Raw genomic sequence first — 16378 nt, 5'->3', positions numbered from 1 at the left:
ACCATTGAGATTACAAAAGTCTACTACTCAAAGTGAACTTGAAGAGAGGGAGACAGTCTATACTCACATGAAAAGTTGAAGTTTTCTGCCTAGTGCTTGCCCAACAAATTGTTAAGCAAGCACTACGCAGTAAACTAACTTTTCATGTGAACAAAGCTATGTAGGAAAATTCCGGTGATACCCAAGGCAATAATAAATGGTCACATTATTAATCTAACCAGCAAGTCAAAGTTCTCCATTTAGAGCTTAGCCTGCCCCATTATTACATTTCTGTCTTCTACAGGGTATTTTCAATGGGTATTGTAATATCAACCACAGATAACAAAATTAACATATCTTCTTATTGCAGCCTCAACCCTATTTTCCAACATCTTCATAATTATCATTGCCACCACCGACACTCTGATACTAAGGTGTATCTCAGCATCTTTAGTCTCCCTAGAAGGAGGTCCCTATGTTTAACCCATGGAGGCAATAATTCCCAAGGCCTCCCTTCCTTCCTGTTCCTATCATTATAGCCCTGGACTTGGTGTCGAGAAACCCAGGTCATCTGGTTCAGCCTTACCTTTTTCTAGTCTACAAAAGGCATAACAGACACTAAGAAATGAAGAATTAAAAATGCTTCACAACTGTAAAACTTTTGAAAAGTCCACAGTAATCCACACTTATCTGAGGTTTTACTTTCCACAGTGAAGTAGGGTATTTTGAGAGGGAGAGAACACATTCACTTACTTTTTACATTATAATTGCTAGTTATTGTTGTCCTTACTGTACCTAATTTTAAAATTAAACTCTATCATAAGTATGTATGAATAGGAAAAAAAGAAAAAGCAGTGCATAGATTGGGTTTAGCAGGTGCTACCTGCAGGTTTCGGGCACCCACTAGGGGTCTTGGAATGAATACCCCACAGATAAGGGGGGACTGCTGTATATCCATCTTCTACTCTTGTCTTTTCATGTTTTGGGTAATGTCACCTTAAAGAATGGACTTGAGTTTTCAGTGAATAAAATGTTTTAGTCTTTGGGGTTATTTTGTTGTTGTCTTTTTGTTTGTTTGTTGGAGACAGGGTTTCACTTTGTCGCCCAGACTGGAGTGCAGGTGGTGTGATCACGGTTCATGTAGTCTCAGCCTCTCAGGCTCAAGTGATCCTCCTGCCTCAGCTCCCCAAGAGTAGCTGGGACTACAGACACATGCCACCACACCCAGCTAATTTTTGTATTTTTTTTAGAGATGGGATTTCACTATGTTGCTTAGGCTGGTCTCGAACTCCTGGGCTCAAACGATCTGCCAGCCTCGGCCTCCTAAAGTTGCTAAGATTACAGGCGTGAGCCACTGCACCCGCCCGTAATCTCTGTTTTCGTTGTTGTTGTTGTTGTTTGTTTGTTTGTTTTTGCTGCTGTTGTTTTGTTGTTGTTGTTTTATTTTTTAAATCTATTCCCGCCTCTTAATTGTACAGTCCTCTAGACACTGGACACTAGAAGTTTTTCAGAGAAAGTCCCAGAAGCCAATTCATATAGACACTTTTGAAGCAAAATATTTTGTGTAGATAAAAGTTCTAAAGCCATGCTCTCTCTAAATCCTTCAAAGCATGGATTAGTTTAGATACTTCATCAAAAAACTTCATGAAAAAGCATGACACCCTCTGCCCATTATTTACTATATAGATAATATATAGTAAGGTTTGCCAAACATGAAAGCAAGAGTAGAATTTTAAGTAGCATGGAAGTTTCCATGGATGGGATGTTGAGGTACATTAGTGCTATAAGGAATCAGTCCTTAAAATAGTTGACAAGCCTGTTAAAAGCTCTCCATACAGACTTGCTTCCCTTAAAGTGTTGTCTGAGGACCAGCAGCATCAGCAAAACTTAGAAGCCTGTTAGAAAGTGCACAAGTTCAGTTCCCACTCTAAATCTACTGCATTTCAACAAGATCCCCAGGTGATTCATACGTTAGAATGTGTATGAGAAAGTCTACATTAGATATGAGAAATGCTACAGTAGATCATACGACTCTGTCATCTAACTCCTGTGTGAACTCAGAGCGGGAGCTCTGGTCAGGAGGCCATTACATTTGATTTGACTAGTCCACTGATGCATTGAGACATCACTCCAACTCCTACCTAGCAAAAAATGGTAGCCTTGGCGCTTTCTGGTGTGGCTGACCGGGACTCTCGGTTTTCATCCTTTGTGATGTGCCTTTGTTGCCTATTGTCTATTAACAGTGCAGCAAGGTGATCATGGCTGAAAACCACAGCCTAGGATTAAGAGCTTGCTTGTTGAGGACGGGGACCAGCTGAATCATACCGAGACACCCCACCCCCACTCCTAGGCACGACTTTAACACAGGTGAGGGCCTGCAAACATGAACATCAAGGGAAGCCTTAGAAGAAGAAGGCTCAATGAGCAATTGCAGAAGAAGGGAGGAGTGGCAGCCAGGCAGCTCAGGAAGGGGAGGTGGAACAGGGACATTTGCTTACAGATTTTAATGTACAAGGCAGGTTTTTCGGCACCAGAAATTTCAAAACACCTTTCTCCTTCCACAGCTGCTTAGCAGCTGCTGAGTCCCCCCTCCCCCTCCCCAGCATGTTCCTGGGCTTGGGCAAACATTCTCATCTTGCCATTGCCTGTGGCCAGCCTTCTGAGAATATGTCAGCTGCCTAAGGAGCAGTCACCCTCATTAAAAAAAAAAACAAACAATAAATCCAGATCTGGATAATCACATGTGAACTCATGCAAACTCTAAACCCTTGTTGAGAAATGTTTGATCAGATTAGGCCAAAGGAATGCTATCTTGCACCCCCAGCAGGCCTCTGAATCCAGGGTCACCCTTGGGGATGTAATCCCCAGAAAGCAAGGGTTTGAACTGCTCTCACTACTATATTGTTCCATTTGGGAAGAGACCTAGACTGATCTGCCATGTGAGGCTCACTATTAATCTTCCTGAAGGAATGAGGAGATCTGGTTAAATGACCACTGAGGGCTTCCTTGAATGGAAACCAAAGGGGCCCAGACAGCTCTGTGGAAATGTGCACCCTACAGACTGGCATAGTTGCTGGGGAGGAGATCAGGCCCCATGTCAATCTGGGTCAGGGGGAGAGAATGCCTGTCTTCATGGCCAAGTCTTCTTGCCTGTACTCTTTATACTACTCAAGCCACAGGTGCCCTCACCTCACCCCAGCCAATGATTTCCATCATCCTTCCTATTCTTACCTTGTTGTTCCCTAGGAATGTGCTCCATTCTTGCTTGTTTCCCCACAACTCCAAAACACCTACGGTGCAATGAAACATCCACTTTGTTATTTTTAAAAAACACTTCCTCATTTCACATAGTTTTCTTACTCTACTCTTTCCCTTCTTTCTTACCTAAAAGACATTAGGCTTTTCTCTATGACACATATGCTTCCCAGAAGCCCTGGAATTCTTTACCTCCCCAGGCCCTGGGTACAAGGAGGTAATGAATGCTTTTGTTGTGTTTTCCCAGTCCCCCACCTCTTATCAAGGAACTGTGCTCTCCACACCTGCAAGAATACATCCCAGTGGTCTCTGTCCCACAAAACGGATGTAGCTGGTGTCAGGAATGGCTACCTGACCCAGGCTGGTGTGTGGAATTGGGATCCAAGGGCACCCCTCTCTGCTAGGTTTCACAGAAGACATGTAAATTGGGGAACTCTGAGGAGAATACGTGCTCACAGCATCAGAGAAATCTGGGAGGGAGGGAAAGACAGAAGGACGGATGGTTGGATGGATGGAAAGACAGATTTGTTAGGTAGTGTTATGGACTGAATGCTTGTGTCCCTTCAAAATCCAAACCTTAGAACCTTATCCCCTAACATGATGGTATTATGAGGTGGAGTCTTTGGGAGGTAATAAGGATTAGATGAGGTATTGAGGGTGGAACCTTCATGAATGAGATTAGTGTCATTATAGGAGCTCCCAGAGAGCTTTCTTCCTGCCTCCGCCATGTGAGGACACAGCAAGAAGATGGCCATCTATGAACCAGGAAGCAGGCCCTAGCCAAACACTGAATCTGCCGGTGTCTTGATCTTGAACTTCCAGCCTCCAGAACTGTGAGAAATAAATTTCTCTTATGTATAAGCCAACCGGTCTATGACAGTTTGTTAGAGTAGGCCAAAATAAGCTACACATGATGATGATGATGATGATGATGATGAAGAAGAAGAAGAAGAAGAAGAAGAAGATAGATTAATAGATGATGGATGATGAAGGGATAGATAGATAGATAGATAGATAGATAGATAGATAGATAGATAGATACAGCGGGCAAGAGAGAGTTAGATCAATCCCTGGGAGCAAAAAGAGAGTGCCCTCCTTGACCACAGCCAATGTCTCAATGTATCAGTTCCTGGCCGGAAGGTATCACGAAGCCACACTCTCCTTCCTGGTTAATGGGTGCTCTTGTTAACAGCCGAACAAATCTCTTTTCCTTCACTCGACGAAGGGAGTCTCTATTGCTAACTATGGAAATTTATTCATTTTGTTCAAACCCTTGCTGTTACTTAGTAATCCTCTCATTCATATCTGATTGAGTCCCTTCTACAAATGTCACAGTGGCTGTTTCAAAGCTTCTTTACTTTCTGGATCTCACAGTCACTGTGTTAACAGTCCAACTGACCTGCTTGGTTAGCACATATTACCTTGTGTGGTTATATATTTTGGAGGTAGGCAGTGTTACTATAAAGTAATGTGAATGACTTAGCTGTCCAAATGGTTGTTATTCCCACCAAAATAATCATGCTAGTAGATAATAAATGTATTCCTACAGTGTGGCCACTGTTACTGCCATTTATGGAATGCTTTTTCAAATCTTCCTCAGCGACAGTACATCTATGTCACTCAAAGGTAGACATGAATTTTAGAAAGAGTTACAATTGAGCTGTAGTCAGGGCAAGAGGATAAAAACAGGGGTCACATATTTTAGTCACAAAACCTTTGCTGAACACTGTTTTGCCTAATAAGATTATAATGGGAATAAGTATATACACACTCTTCCAATAGGACAACTCTAAAAGATAACACTAATTTGAAGACATAAATTCTATTACATTTACTAACCATAAGCCATATACTTTTTTTTTTTTTTTTAAAGATGGGATCACACTTTGTTACCCAGGCTGGAGTGCAGTGCCGCAATCACAGCTCACTGCAGCATCGAACTCCTGTACTCAAGCAATCTTTCCACTTCAACCTCCTGAGTAGCAAGAACCACAGGTGCACATCAGTTCACCTGGCTAATTTTTTATTTTTTATTTTTTTTGTAGAGATGGGGTCTCACTATATTGCCCAGGCTGGTCTCAAGCTCCTGGACTCAAGCAATCCTTCTGCCTCCACCTCCCAAAGTGTTGGGATTACATGCGTGAGCCCTTGCGCCCAGGCTAAATCACATTTTTTGTCACTATCACATCTTTCTATCTTGTGGTCCAAACCTCTGGAGCAGAAATCAAAGATTTATAATGCCCAGTAGTCTGGAGAAAAGGGGTTTAATATGTTTGTTCTTGATATTTAGGCTACTTGAAGATTATTTAATAGAAATTATACCTCCAAAGAAGATATGCCAAACATTCGGGTAGGTTAAAATATACATAAAACAAAAAAGATCATAAATCAACATTGATGACCTGACTAATGACCACCAATTATTATGTCACACGCTTACAGTATATAAGTTATTGACCCAAAATCAAAGCATTGTACCTCTGACATTCTTGCCCTAGCCACAGTCCAAAGTTCTAGAGAGAGATAACATGCTTTTTTTTTTAAGTCACAAGTTTCTTCCTGTTATGAGGGATAAGCCATAGCTACTCTTTCTCAAGACTTCACAGAGGTATCAAGAAACTGCAAAGTAAGGCATATAAATGTCAAATTTTAGCCAATAGGTCACAAAATAAGTTAGAGCTCAGAAGTCTTTCTAAGGCAAGCTGCTGCAACCTACTTCTCTGTGCAAATTTCAGCAAGTGTGATCAAAGATAATGAGTCACTCAGCATGGTATTTTAAAAACACTAAAGCTGCTTCAATGTTTTTTCCTGAGTTTCACTGTAACTGAAACTACACTTGTACCTTAAGACAAGATATGGCTCTTGGGCATGAATTAAACACATGACTCCAAAACTGAGTTGTTTTAGATTAAAAGAATCCACCTAAGTGAGGATCACCGAAATGTGCTAGCCTGAAAACACAGGCAGAACTCCATCACAAGTAAGTCAAATTTATTCTTTATGCTAGAAAAGTGGTGTTGAATGCACCTTAAAGTAGATAGACAATTGACTGGGGCCTTAGAAGGACTTTTTGATAGAAAGTGATATTTATTCTGATGATCTCTTTCGCAATGCAGAGTAAAACATAATGCAATTTTCCCTCTGTTGGTGAAGATAATCGTGAGTTGTTTCTATAGGGGGTGATAGATATGTACTAGGGTAGTGTAGGGTAAGAAAAGAGTATGCGTTTTGAAGCCATGAAGATTTGAGTCTTGGTTCTATTCTTTCCCTGCTGCCTGAGGGACTTGGGTGGGTTACTCCACCCTTCTGAAACCAGGTTCCTTACTTTAAAAAAGGAGCTGATACACTGTTCTCTCACAGGGTTGCTATAAAGATAGAGTATGATCGTGTGGGGAAATAATGCAGGACTGGGTTAGCATTGAGTACACTTCCTTTTGCCTTCATTTGCCTGCACTCTTGCATCCAATACCCAGCACCAGAATTCCCAGGAGGCTGCAGAGTTCCTGTGGCTGGGGTTCCATCACTACTAGCCTCAGGCTGAACTGACACTTATGACTTCCTTTTCACTCTTCACTTCCATAGGTGTTGCCAAGTGAGGTTTACACACTACCCCCAAGGAAGTTCTAATGATCTCATGGGTGACTGTATAAAAAACAAAAACAGGCCAGGAGCAGTGGCTCATGCCTGTAATCCCAGCACTTTGGGAGGCCTAGGTGGGCGGCTCACTTGAGGTCAGGAGTTGAGACCATCCTGGCCAACATGTTGAAACCCCATCTCTACCAAAAAATACAACAATTAGCCAGGCATGATGGCACATGCCTGTAGTCCCAGCTACTCAGGAGGCTGAGGTGCGAGAATCGCTTGAACCTAGGAGGCAGAGGTTGTAGTGAGCTGAGATGGCACCACTGCATTCCAGTCTGGATGACAGAGTGAGACCTGTCTCAAAGAATAAAAAACCAAAAATCTCTCATTATTTTTAGATTTTAAAACATTTGGAAATACCCATTTTTACCCAATCTTCTATTTACACATTTTTAAAAAATCACTTTAGGCTAATTTTTTATTTATAGATACTTAATGTCAAAAGAACTATTTTTAAAGTAATTCATGCATTAATTCCACAAGTATCTACTGAGCACCTAGTATGTACCAGGCCCTGTAGTAGGTACTGAGAATGCAAACATAAATAAAACACGCTTTCTATCTTCAATTATTTTATGGTGTGGGGAAGGAGACAAATCCATGCATCATTTGAATGCAGCACAGTAAGTCTTATAATGGAAGCATGCAAAGGTGCCACCACTTACCCAGTACTTTAAAGTTCAAAAGCCCTTTTCACACATTTCAGCCTCACAATAATCCTGTGAGCCATGTGTTACTGTTACTAATTATTTCCAGGTCAGATATAAGGAAACCTAGCATAGGGAGGTGACTTAAACCTAGCATAGGGAGGTGACAGGTGTCAATCTGTTCTGACTAAGATTACACAATAGTAACCAGATTCTGTGTATGGGAGAGAAAGGTGTGATACCTTTTCTCACCCATCATAAGGGTCATGGCAACACTCCTACAACACAAGACAGTTTAACAAGAGGAAAGCCTAACAAACTTCTTGAATCAAAGTTTTATTTGATATGCTAGCCAGTCTTCCTTCCTTCCTTCCTTCCTTCCTTCCTTCCTTCCTTCCTTCCTTCCTTCCTTCCTTCCTTCCTTCCTTCCTTCCTCCTTCCCTCCCTCCCTCCCTCCCTCCGTCCCTCCCTCCCTCCCTCCGTCCCTCCCTCCCTCCCTCCGTCCCTCCCTCCCTCCGTCCCTCCTGGAATGAAGGTCTTATGACCTACTCTCACACAAGGCAGGTCAAAGAATGTCTTTATGGCTAGCTCCTACACAAAAAGGCAGGGCAAGGTTAGAGTAACACTCCTAGTTTCTACAATCCACCTCAGGGAAGAGGAATTCTAGTCGCTGTGGCCTGCCTTTTGGGAGAAAGGGGAACAGAAGATAGGAGGTCAAGAGAAGGGCAAGAGAAGGTCAGAGAGAGATTTTACTTCTGAGGCCATTCAATGTCCTTCAGTTAGAAATACTCAGCCCATTAAAGCACCACGCTTTGGGGTATTGTTTTCTGAGCCCTGACAGTCCCAACCTCGGTTGTCTGTGCTCTTTCTACCATTGTCTCTGTCTTTCAGTGTTCATGTCAGAATATACTCAGAATATATCCATATCAAACCTGCAAATGCCTTATAAACATCAACTAAATTGTGTGTCCCAGGAAAAAGGCAAACACAACAACCTCCCATACTCAGTCTCTGCCCAGCTGTCTACTCTCCCTTCTCTCCCAAAAGAACCATGCTCAGAGCCAAAAGCAACTGCTGAGTGTTTTCTGATTATGACAGGTTTTTTCAGGCCTTTGCATGTACTGTTTCCCATCCCCAAACACTCTTGCTCCCCAACCCAACTACATCTTTCAATTCCTCCTTTTGCATAGAGATAGCCCAGGTTTCACCTTTTCCCAGAGGACTTTTCTCCCCAAAACCATTCCCTACAGCTAATCCTCCTAGGTTCTCCCCCACGCCCAGGACAGGGTACTAATCATAGCTTATACTTTATTTCACTGCGGTCTTTGGCTTATTGGCCTGTCTTTCCCCACTAAACTGTGAATTCCTGGGGGATATCTTTGCAACCTCTGTGTTAGCTCATTAGCCATTTGTTGTTTGAATGAAGAAATGAAAAATCAAGATATGCCCTTGCCTACAGCATCTTCAGCAGTAGGTAGGGGCCAGAATAAATCCATAGCTTTAATATCTGTCTCAGAGCTGCCATTGATGTACTGATGCAAACTAGAGCTTAACTAGTTTAAGTAAATTAGTTGTTCATGCATCCTCTGAAAACAAGAACAGTCATCATCATCATCATGTTATTTAGTGAGCATGATGCATGGCCTATACCTTAGATCACCAGAGACACTGCTGTACATGGCCTGCCATACCCTTTCTGAGTGTCCTCTCTGTTTTCAGTTTAACTCCAGAATCACAGAATCACATCTGCTCACCTTTGTATGCCCAGTGCCTGGAACAGTACCTGGCACATAGCAGTCATCAATAAAGACTAAACTGAATGAATGGACGAATGGAAACTGGCCAGGCTCAGTCCCTTCTACATGGCCATGTTGGCACTGTGACTTCATGCTCCACAACTGGTTTGGGCTCCAATGGGTATCTATCTGATCAAAGGCAACCAATCCAGAGGCACCTCTGGGGCATATGATCTCTGTCTTGCTGTATAAAGGTGACTTCACACAATAGGCCTAGAGAATTTGAACTATGAAATATGAAGAAATTTCCCCCAGGTGAACACAAGACAAGAGCTAAAAGGAAACAAAGGAAGATTGTTGTCAGGTAGGTAGGACCCCTGAAGTGCCATTTTAAGTAGATGGATGAGGAAGCACCTATGAAGGAGAGATAATCTGTTTTGATCAGAGAGTAAGAAAGCTGGTCAACAGAGAGACAAACAGAAGCTCAAGTCCACTGAGACCATGCCAGCCTAGGAAAGGGCTAGAGAAAGAGGAATTGGTTGCCTCAATTCCTGACAACTCTCCGGTGTCAGCCCCAGGTCAGGTGCAATCTGACCTAATAAGGGCTTCCTGACTTAACAGGCGAAGCCGATTTTTCAAACGTGCCAAGCTCTGGTACAGAACTGTCGTCAGCTGCCATGGTAACTTGGTGAGAATCAGATAGGAGGTGCCCCCTCTGGAATGAAGGCTGATTGGTGGTCAGGCTCCTGGGTAGGTGAGAAGCCCATGGTCTTTGTGCAAAGAAAAAGGTGCTCTCCGTGGGGGAGAAGGAAGGCACACACGTCCACACCAGGTGCACAGCTTGACCTGGGCAAAGCACAGGCTGGACCTGAGCCCACCAGCACCTGCTCCACCCAGCACCCTCTTGTACTGCCCAAGCTGGCCTGGGCAGGGTGCCTTGCTGTTCACTGACCAGGGAGAGCCAGATAGTAAACTTAGAGCCAGATAGTCTTTGTTTGGAAAAAACTACTCTGAGTTACATAAATGTAAAGCGAGCAGTTGTTCATTGTTCCTGGCCTAGGGCACCTCCAGCTCAGCTCGTGGCTGGGGCTCAGAAGCCTCTCAGGACCCAGCCACCCTTTCTGGGCACAAAGCATCAAATTAAAGAGTTACAATCTTGGAGGTCAGTAGGAAATACAGTAGAAGCACCAGCAAGGGATGAGCAAGCACAAGCTTCCCCCAGCAGCACAGGTGACCCTCAACAGCAGAACTGGTCTTGGACAGTGGCAACTCATGGCAGTGGCCAGGCAGCAGTGGGTATGAACTGACAGAACATCGAGGTATGTGAGATTTCTCACTTCCACTCAGCACTGAACACACCTGGAATTAAAGACTCGAGAAAAGTATCCTGGATTTGCTGTTACCCCATGCCTATATATACCAGGGCATAGGGATACTGAAGAGATGAATCAGAGTAATAAAAAGATGAGATTGTACTTGCATACTAAGCTAATGAAGTGGTCCATACATCTATACTGCTTTTTTTTGGAGGTGGCTTGAATGGATCTCTGATCTATGCAGCCCAATGTGCAATGTGCAAGACTAAGCGTCATCACATGAAAATGAAAACACCTTTCAGTCCTCCCTACAACCCACACAGGTCCAGAACAGCTCCTGGCACCCAGTAGGCCAACAGTCGGTACTTGCAGAATTCGTACGTGGCCTATGCCTTGGGCTGTGTGTCTTCAGATTCTTTACTTACTAAACACTGTGCTTATCAGAACAGCACATCAGAAACCACTAAAGTTATCAAAGCTCCTTAAGACCGACCAGGATTGGTCTAAAACTTAAGAGAATACCATTACAGCACTTTGGGAGGCCGAGGCGGGCGGATCACGAGGTCAGGAGATCAAGACCATCCTGGCTAACATGGTGAAACCCCGTCTCCACTAAAAATACAAAAAATTAGCTGGACATGGTGGTGGGTGCCTGTAGTCCCAGCTACTTGGGAGGCCGAGGCAGGAGAATGGCATGAACCTGGGAGGCGGAGCTTACAGTGAGCCGAGATCCCTCCACTGCACTCCAGCCTCGGAGACAGGGAGACTCTGTCTCAAAAAATAAAGATAAAAACTTAAGAGAATATCTGACCATACACATTATGAGAACCTTGTTTCAAGATTTTACTTTAAAAATTGGGTTAAACATCACTTTGTTTACAAAGAAATACTGGATTTTAAAAATCCGAGGCTGGGAGCAGCAGCTTGTGCCTATAACACCAGCTACTCAGGAGGCTGAGGCAGCAGGATCCCTAGAGCCTCAGGGTTTGAGGCTGCAGTGCACGATGGTTGTGCTGGTGAACAGCCATTATACTCCAGCTTGGACAACACAGCAAGACTCCATCTCAAAAAAAGAAAAATAAATTCAGGACTTTTGTTGAATTCCAGAAGTGTGAGTTCAAAAACCATATGGCAAAATGAATCCACATTTTTATAAACTCAATAAAAGAGTTTATTCATTAATTCCACTGTTATTTCAATTCTATCTTTAAAAATTACTTATTTGAAGATATTTTATTTTCTTAACTTTTTTGTATAGATTTTGAAATATAAAACTAGCTTGGGTTTTTTTTTTGTTTTTTTTTTTTCTGATAAAGCACATGCATTCTTATGTGAAAAATTCCTTAAGCCACAAGTTAAATAAAATCCCTTGAAGTCTGAGATGCTTTTCTTGACAAAAATCTAGTAATAATCTAGCATAGTCAAGGGAAGCTGATTCTCTTGGTGTACCCTTACAGTATCTATCAACACAGTGCTAGCACAGAACAGGTCTTTAAAAATGTATATTTAGTATTAGACTGATTGTTTGCAGCAGTGGGTAAGATTTTAGAGGCTGAGTTCCAAGTTTTTATTATTCTTTCCTGGAAAGAAGGATGGAGGCAGAGCTGTGGGGGAGGCCAGGGTAATGGTTGCAGGTAGCAAGGATGGTCCGGCATTCTGAAGGGAGGCTGTTCTCTGACCACTCTTGGCAAGCTCTCTTTCTTCCCCTTCTTTTCCATTTTAGGCCACTGTCACTGCAAAAGGTGATTTCCTTTTCCCCTCAACACTCTTCTAAGGACTCACAGCAGGGAGTTAACCCATGATTAGAAATTATCCCTTACAAAGAACATTTGAGAACTAGCTGGAATCAAAAATAGGAGTGAGGAAGGCTGCTTGGGAGGCTGCAGTAGTAGAGGAGAGGATGTAGCAATAGGGATGTGAGAAGGTACTAAAACAAATTCTTTAAACTTACACTTGTATCACGGTATCACAAGACATACAGCAGCAAGCCAGGGTGACATATATGGCATAGGACAGCAGTTCTCAAACTTTGCTACTCATTAGCATCAGCTAATGGCCAGGATGCACCTGATGCCAATTAAATCAGAATCCCTAGGTGTGCGACCCAGCCACAAGTTGTTTTGTTGTTAACTCCCCAAGCAATTCCTATGTGTAGCCAAGTTTGAAAAGCAGTGTGGGAGAATAGCACTTCTCAAACTGTAAGGTGTCTGAGAACAACCTGGGGATCTTATTAACATGGAGATTCAGATTAAGCAGGTCCGGGATGGGGCCTGAGATTCTGAGATGAGGCCACAGATACTGGTCCAGGAGCTGTTTTGGCAAAGCTACATATGACCTTGCTCTAGGTGCTGCCTCTGTGTGTGCCCAGAGCTTCTGGGGAAGGACTGTAAATTGGGCTACTATAGTGTTAGGCCAAGAAACGTTTTTACAAGGTGTATAACCTTCTTATTGTGCCTCTGAGATAATTCAGAGATGCCAGTATGGTCATCTTGCTGATTCTCAGATCCATCCTGTATGGCTTACAGAGCCTGCAGAGGCTGTGGGGTATTCTGGAGAAATACTCTGTGTGTCAGTGAAGGACCTGCTCATTCTTTTTCTCTCTGACTCTAAGAGCAGGGAGCTCCTGATCACATTTAGTCTGCTCTTAAAGGGATCCGAGGCTCAGTTCTGAAAATGAAATCAGTCACATGAAAGATGTTCACTCTTCTACATGTGTGCCAGCATCCTGCGGAACAGGGGACAACTGAGCTGAAAGATTTCACTTCCTAGCATCCGTTAAGAGGACACAGAAAAGACAAAGAGTCCTTGGAAGTAAAATAATTTTATAAATTGGAGCCCATGGTTCACATGATGTACACTTTGCACACTTATATTTCAAATGTCTTTGTTGTCCTTTTTCAGCATACAGGCCATAATTTCCATCAATGAAAATGAAAAATGGTGATGCAAGCTATACTTTATCTACAATCACCAACTAGATGAATTCTCAGTGGTCTCTTTAGAGTCTCTGAACAGTTAATCTTTGTAAAAATCAATCAAAATAATCCATGACTCGAGTTCAGTTTGGCCAACACACCAAGAGCAGGTGGTTAAAAACATTCAGACTCGATGCTTTTCGCAATACAAATTCAGAGGAAGAATCTTTGCACAAATCCCATGATCAGCATCCCACTACCTCCAATCTAACAGTTCTGACTTCTTTCATCCAATGCCATCTACAAAGTCCCAACAGCAATGCTTTCGAGGTTTTTCAAGTACACATGTTGGGTGGCAAAAACAATATGACAAGAATAAGAAGACAGAAGGCTACGGTGAGAGAGTTAGCCAGCTGAAGAGGAGTTACAGGCATGGAAATGTGCTCTTTTGAACAGGAAGCTCAGCTTTAGGTGAGGTCGAGTTAGAGCCCAAAGAAGGCCTGATCCCGGAGCACAGAGCCTGAAAACCAGGGCAGTGGCAGCGGGTACTGTGCACATTTGCGCCCCAGCAGGGACTTTTGCTGCTGTGGGTAGTTTTGATGCTAGCTAGCTTCATTTCTAATTTCCCAGCTCCCAGGCATCCTACATAGATTGCACATCAGACAACTGATGGAAACTTGACACATCTGGTGGACTTTTAAAAAACAGTCCTACAGTTCTAAGGCGAATGCTTTGTTCAAAAGCAGTTTAAAATGATTATTTAGTCCACATAACCTCCCGATGTGGTAGTACCATACTATGATTCCCACTCTCAATACTGAGATAGGAGAGACAAGGTTACGTGATTTGCCCAACGTCACACAACACGGCCGGCAACATCGGTCTCAGCTGAGTTCCTGATTTTGTCGGTCCCGGTGCACGGGGCACAGGGCAGCCTCTGAGGACACACGGAATGGTGCTACCGCAGAGGGGCTATGAGGCTTTTATTTATTTATTTATTTTGAAGATGGATTCTCACTTTGTCATTCAGGCTGGAGTGCAGTGGTGCAAACTCCGCCTCCCATCAAGCGATGGGATTCAAGCGATTCTCCTGCCTCAGCCTCCTGAGTAGCTAGGACTACAGGCATGCGCCGCCACGGCAGCTAATTTTTTGTATTTTTAGTAGGTACGAAGTTTCACCATGTTGGCCAGGCTGGTCTCGAACTTCTGACCACAAGTGATCCGCATGCCTTCGGCCTCCCAAAGCGCTGGAATTACAAGCGTGAGCCACAGCGCCTGGCCGAGGCTTTTTCAAAACATGTTAAAGGATGAGAGGCACAAACAGCCCGCCAAACTCTCCCCTGCTCTCCCCATCAACTGCATGGGTTTTGCAAGGAGGAAAAACTCATATCCCGGGTCCTCTTACCAGCAACCCCTAAAAGGCGTCTTTATTTCAGAACTATGAGCAGTTAGTTGGGAAGCCTCCCAAGACCTGCCCTGGCCCCAGCCCACAAAGTGAGGGAACCCCACCCTTCCGAGGGACCAAAGTCGCGCCGAAGACCGAGAAGGTTCTTCTTTCTGATGGAAAAGCCTCGGAAGCCAAGCTGCGGTGCTGCCTGGCGACGTGCAGCCGAGAGGGAGCGCTCCCTACCCCAACCCAGGCTGCACACTGGCCCCGCAAGGCGTGCGCCCACCCGGGCGCAGCAAGCCATCGCCTACTTTTAGCATCTTCCGCCTAGGGTCGCCGAGCCCTGGCGGCCGAGGAGGCGGCGGTGTGGGGAATTCAGCCTCCGCCCTCCCCTTTACCCCACCCCCACCCCGCCGCCAGCCTGACCGGCCAGTACCCGCGGGCGCCCCGGGTTGGCCGTGTCACCCTCGTGGCCACCTGCCCGCGGCCGGCCCTCCGCGGCCAGTGCCCCGAGCCGCCCTTACCTGAGCCGGAGATGTGGACCCGGAGTGGGCGGCCCCTGCTTGAGGACGACGAGAGGTCGCTCTGCGATCGGCCGCGGGGGCTTGGGTCCCCGGGCAGCCAGTGCAGGGCAGGCGCCGGCGGCGGGGCGGGCGCCTCGGACTCGGGGACTGGGACCGCCACCGCCTGTCCGGCCGGATTGACCGGGAACCCCGCGGGGCGCCAACCCGCCTCGGCCATCGGCTCCCCGCGGCGGGGCCGGAGCACCGGGTGCGGCCGGCGCCGAGGGCTGTGCTGCCAGCTGCTGCCCTGCTCTGCCACGCGCACGGCGACCCGGAGGCAGAGAAGGGCGGGGAGGTGGACGCCGGGCGACGAGGAGCCGAGGAGCCGGTGCGGAGGGCGGGAGGAGGAAGAGGACAGAAAAGTTTGCACAGGAAGGAGCCGCCTACAGCCGGCTCTCGCTCCAGCGGGCGAAAGCTGCAGGGCTCAGAGCTGGGCCGCCCTCGGTGCCCGCGAACCTGCCCGGCTGCTCCTCCCCCAAGCCCCGGGCACTGGCCCCTGGCAGGATAGCAACAGGGGGTCCCCTCCGCGGAGCGCTGTTCACCCAGAAAAGCCGAGTTTGGGCTTCAGGAGCTGGGATGCAAGGTCAGAGCTAAAGATATCATTTCCATTGTGGTGGGTGGGGGTGCCATGTACACATACGTGAGCCGCCCTGTGATGGAGCAAGAATGATCATACCCAGTTAACAGATAGGAAACTCCGACGTGAAAATGCATTGCACTTGCCAGGTGGGTTAGGGGCAGATTCTGGAGTCCCTTGTGAAGTGAAGCCTAATGCCCTTCCCCACTCACACCCATACCCCTTGCCCTCAAAGCCCATCTCTACCTCTCACGGTTGCCCACATCCCTGGGTATCTGTCTGCTGGGTGTAGGGAGCAAAAAATAGCTTCCCTCTACCCTTCTAGGTTCTTTGGCTGGTCTATGAATTGAATTGCCATAAG

The 16378-nt window shown here is 45.4% G+C and overlaps 1 protein-coding gene across 5 annotated transcripts in view; it reads right to left on the bottom strand.

Annotated features, from left to right (window-relative positions):
- Positions 1-15849, bottom strand: part of PHACTR2 (phosphatase and actin regulator 2) — a 301180-nt gene extending 285331 nt beyond the window's left edge. Inside the window, exon 1 of one of the 5 annotated variants that reach the window (XM_073022540.1) lies at positions 15402-15849. In XM_073022540.1, coding sequence (XP_072878641.1) covers positions 15402-15618 — 217 coding nt within the window. In that variant the 5' untranslated portion in view covers positions 15619-15849. The remainder of the gene's footprint in view (positions 1-15401) is intronic. The other 4 variants (XM_008006801.3, XM_073022541.1, XM_008006805.3 and 1 more) reach the window with 4 other exon arrangements.
- Between the last annotated feature and the right edge of the window lie 529 nt (positions 15850-16378).

The sequence above is a fragment of the Chlorocebus sabaeus genome, chromosome 13 (assembly GCF_047675955.1).
Source record: "Chlorocebus sabaeus isolate Y175 chromosome 13, mChlSab1.0.hap1, whole genome shotgun sequence".
NCBI lineage: Eukaryota > Metazoa > Chordata > Mammalia > Primates > Cercopithecidae > Chlorocebus > Chlorocebus sabaeus.
This window is presented reverse-complemented; position numbering and strand designations above follow the sequence as displayed.